A 3,716-nucleotide genomic window follows, 5' to 3' on the forward strand; every position below is an offset into this window, starting at 1 on the left:
CAAGGCCTCTCCCCAGCCCTGACATCCCCTGTTCCAAGGCCTCTCCCAGCCCTGACATCCATGGAACTAAGAGGACTAAGCTATGGCGCTCCAGGGTCCATCTCCCAGCTCTGACTTCCTGGGCCCTTAGTCTCACGTTCTAAGGTCCCTTCCAGTGTTCTGTGTTCGAGGGGCCCTTCTAAGGCCCTGAGGCTGAACCCCACAGTTCAGAGGGGAGAATCCCCCAAGAACAAGGTGCCGTCCCTTTCCTGATTGGCGATTGGGTCCTGTCCTCTGCCCGGCCCCAGTCCCTTCCCTCGGAGTCCGGGCAGGCCCTGCCCACTTCCCTCCTGGGAGGGGCAGGATCTTAGGGTGCCCAGGCTCCGCCCTCCTCCCCTGAACAGGCAGGAAGCTAAGCTGGAGGGTGGAGGGTTGGGCAGGGCCTGGCCAGACAGGAAGGGACTGACAGGCGGGGACCTGTTTGGGGCTCGGGTGGCCAATTTAAGTCTGAAGGGGGCCTAAAGACCCAACACGCAAAACCCTTATTTTCTAGATGTGGAAACTGAGGCCCGAAGCTGTCCGAGGTCCCCAGCTCCCCCTGCTACAACACTCGGGATTGGAGGTTTTCTTTGAAGTTCCCAGCTTGGGGCAGACGCAGAGAATCTTCTCCCCTCCCTGAGCCTCGTCCCCAAGAGGAGGGGGCCAGAAGGCTGGGAAGCCCCTCTCTTCCCTCCCTGGGCCTCAGAAGGTGGGCTTCTGGCTCCTCTCTACCCCTGCCTGGGGCTCCGAGGGGCAGGATTTCTTCTTCAGCATCTTCTCTCTCCATCCCCAGCTCCTCCCTCCCTCTGCCTCCAACCCACGTCCTCCTCCCCACCTTCCCCTGCCCCATCCCCCCCCAGTCCCAGGAAGGACTCGGCAGCTCGTGCCAGGGCGCTGAGTGTGCAGGGACCCCGCCCAGCCCTGCTCATTCCAAACGACTAAGTGGCCCAAGGAATGTGGCCAGGCCACAGCTCCCACAGGCAGGGGACCGACAGATGGACGGCTCCGAGGCTCCAAGAGAGGCCTTTCTTGGGGCATGAGAGAGCCAGAAGGGACCGGGAGCCCTAGCAAAACCCTTCCCGACCTTCACCGAAATTGCCTGATGACTGACTTTGGGGGGATAGTGAGCTCCCCATCCACCCAGAGGCTGAAGACTTGTGGGGAATATTGTAGAGCAGTAGCTCTCCAGCTGTGGGCCTGGGCCTGGGGACTCCTAAGGAATCCTTGCCATTGCCACTGCTTTTATCATAATATTAAGAAGCTTTCTTTTCTAACAGGGTAGATTTCAAACTCACAGCCCGTAAGAAGCCACTCGATTCAGCTCTTTCATTCCCCAGTTGGGGAAAAAGGTCTGGAGAGGCCATCCAAAGCAGTGTGTGGTCCCAGTCATTTTTTTTTTAAGCCTTTTACTTTGTGTCTTAGAATCAATACTGTGTATCTGTTCCAAGATACAAGAGAGGGAAGGGCTCAGCAATAAAGATCAAGTGTCTTGCCTAGGGTCACACAGCTAGGAAGTGTCCAAGGCCAGATTTGAACCCAGAACCTCCCATTTCCAGACCACTTGGCTGGCCCCCCTCAATAATTTTTAAGAGTGTAAAAGCCAAAAAGTTTGGGAATAGCTGCAGTTGGCTGAGGTACAGGAGAGGAATGCCCATCACAAACATTTATTAAACACCTACTACGTGCCTAAACCATAAGACATGTGAAAAGGAATTCTTTATTCTGTTTGTCTATATATTTAGTTAAACCCTTAATTTAATTCCTTACAGACAAAAGTGAACCAGTTCTTGCCCTTACGTACACGGGCCTTCCTCTCCTCATTGGAGACTCCCTCTACAGGACCGCCATTTTGGCAAGACCTCCAGCCATACATCCCTTCCCTCTCTCCAGACTCTATCCCCTTCTCCTTCACTGCTTTGAGCCTCCCTTTCCAACTCCCCTAAATGTGTTGTCTTCCCCAATTAGAATGTAAGCTCTTTGAGGGCAAGGGTTGTCGTGCTTGTATTTGGATTTCCAGAGCTTAGCCTAGTATTGGGCACACAGGAGGCCCTTAAACATTCCATCCCTCCATCTCAAGAAGCCCAAACTATATTCCCCTGCCCCGAGGTCCTTCCCAGTTCTATGTTGTTCTATGTGTGACCTTAGAATTACAGAAGGTTAGAGCTCAGTGAGGTCTTAGCAAAACACTTCTATTCTAGCCCCTGTCCAGAGGGGAAATGGAAGCCCAGGGAAATAAACTCCCTCACTTTACACAGAGAATGGGGGGCAGAGCTGAGACTCAGATAAGTGACGGCTCACACTTCACACAGTTATCCTCGGGACACAGAATCATTGAGATGAGCACGTCCTTAAAGAGACCCCAAGATCCAACCTCTTCACTTCCCAGGTGGGACACTGGAGGTCTAGAGAGGCCGCTAAGAAAGCAACCTGGCAAGGGCAACTGATAAGGGCCAACCCTTCCCTTTGAGAAAGAGACCAGGGACAGCAACATTGCTTAATATATTAATTGTTTTCATCTTAAAAACCGTCCATGATGCCCTCCCCACAATTCCAAGGGGATTCCCACGGCCGCCACATAGTCTGTAACTGGAGGAGAGCTCCAGCTCCCTGCAGCCCCATACCCCTTGTCCATGTCAGGCCTCTTGGGGGCAGAAAGGGAGCCATTTCCTGGTCCCCCTACAATGTCTGTGTGCCCACAAGCACATCCATGAGGTAATCTAGTTCAGACACGTCCAGTCCTTGTCCCTGGATCTTGTCCTCGGTTTCCCCAGAGTCTGTTTTGAGGTTGGGCCAGAGTTCACAGTCATACATGGAAGTGTCAATGTCATCAAAGAGACCCTCCAGTCCATCCTCCAGGAGGAGTTCCAAGGACCCTAGAGGAGCTGGCCGGCCAGGGTCCAGCCCGGTCTCGGGGGGCCGGCTCAGGGGGATGTCTTCAGAGAAGGCTGTCTGTGTGTCGCAGAGGCCCTCAATGTGGCTCAGGTCATCCAGGAGGGCTGAGACGGATGTGCACAGAGGGGCATCAGGGGCCACTGGAAGGGGGTCAACAGGAGCTGGAGAAGGCGGTTCTGGGGGGGACGGCTCCAAGGCCATAGAGGACTGAATTCGCCTCAAGGTGTTGACCACCAGGACAAGGTGTCGGAGATCTGGCTCACCCCTCCGAAGGCCATGGTGGAGTTTGAATATAGAGAGATTGAAGAGAGAGCTGGGGGGCAAGGGTGCTGGGCTAGCCCCCTCCTCAGGGCTTGGGCTAGGGGTGGTTTCTTCTAGCCACCAGTCCTGTGAGGTCAGGTCTTCCTCCTCTTCCTCCTCTCTCTTACGTTTCACACCTTTGCCCAACATGGGTCTGTGGAGAAAGGGGTAGATGGGGTCAGAAAATGGACTTTCCAGAGCATTGCTCTGGTTCCCCTCATCCCACGACCCTGTAAAACCCTGGTTCTGATTCTTTGGGACAAAGAATCCCAGAACGAAGAGTCTTGAAAGACCCTCTGAAGCAGGAAGCCTTAACCTGGGGCTCTATGAACATTTTAAAAAATAGCTGTATTCTAGTATTGGTTTCCTTTGAAAGGATCTGTCTTTTATTTAATGCACTAAACATTGTTCTGGAAGGGGTCCACAGGCTTCACCAGACTGCCAGAGGGGCCAGCCCACAAAAAAAAAAAGCTGATGACCCTCTATTCATTAGTTTGAAGGCTTTC

At 53.6% G+C, this 3,716-nt stretch overlaps 1 protein-coding gene across 1 annotated transcript; it reads right to left on the minus strand.

Moving 5' to 3' along the window:
- Positions 1-2,508: 2,508 nt before the first annotated feature.
- Positions 2,509-3,556, minus strand: LOC123256369 (SERTA domain-containing protein 1-like). The gene has a single exon (XM_044685002.1). It carries the CDS (start codon positions 3,358-3,360, stop codon positions 2,695-2,697), a length of 666 nt encoding a protein of 221 aa, XP_044540937.1. The 5' UTR covers positions 3,361-3,556; the 3' UTR covers positions 2,509-2,694.
- Positions 3,557-3,716: the final 160 nt, after the last annotated feature.

Source organism: Gracilinanus agilis, unplaced genomic scaffold, assembly GCF_016433145.1.
Source record: "Gracilinanus agilis isolate LMUSP501 unplaced genomic scaffold, AgileGrace unplaced_scaffold58182, whole genome shotgun sequence".
NCBI classification, from domain to species: domain Eukaryota; kingdom Metazoa; phylum Chordata; class Mammalia; order Didelphimorphia; family Didelphidae; genus Gracilinanus; species Gracilinanus agilis.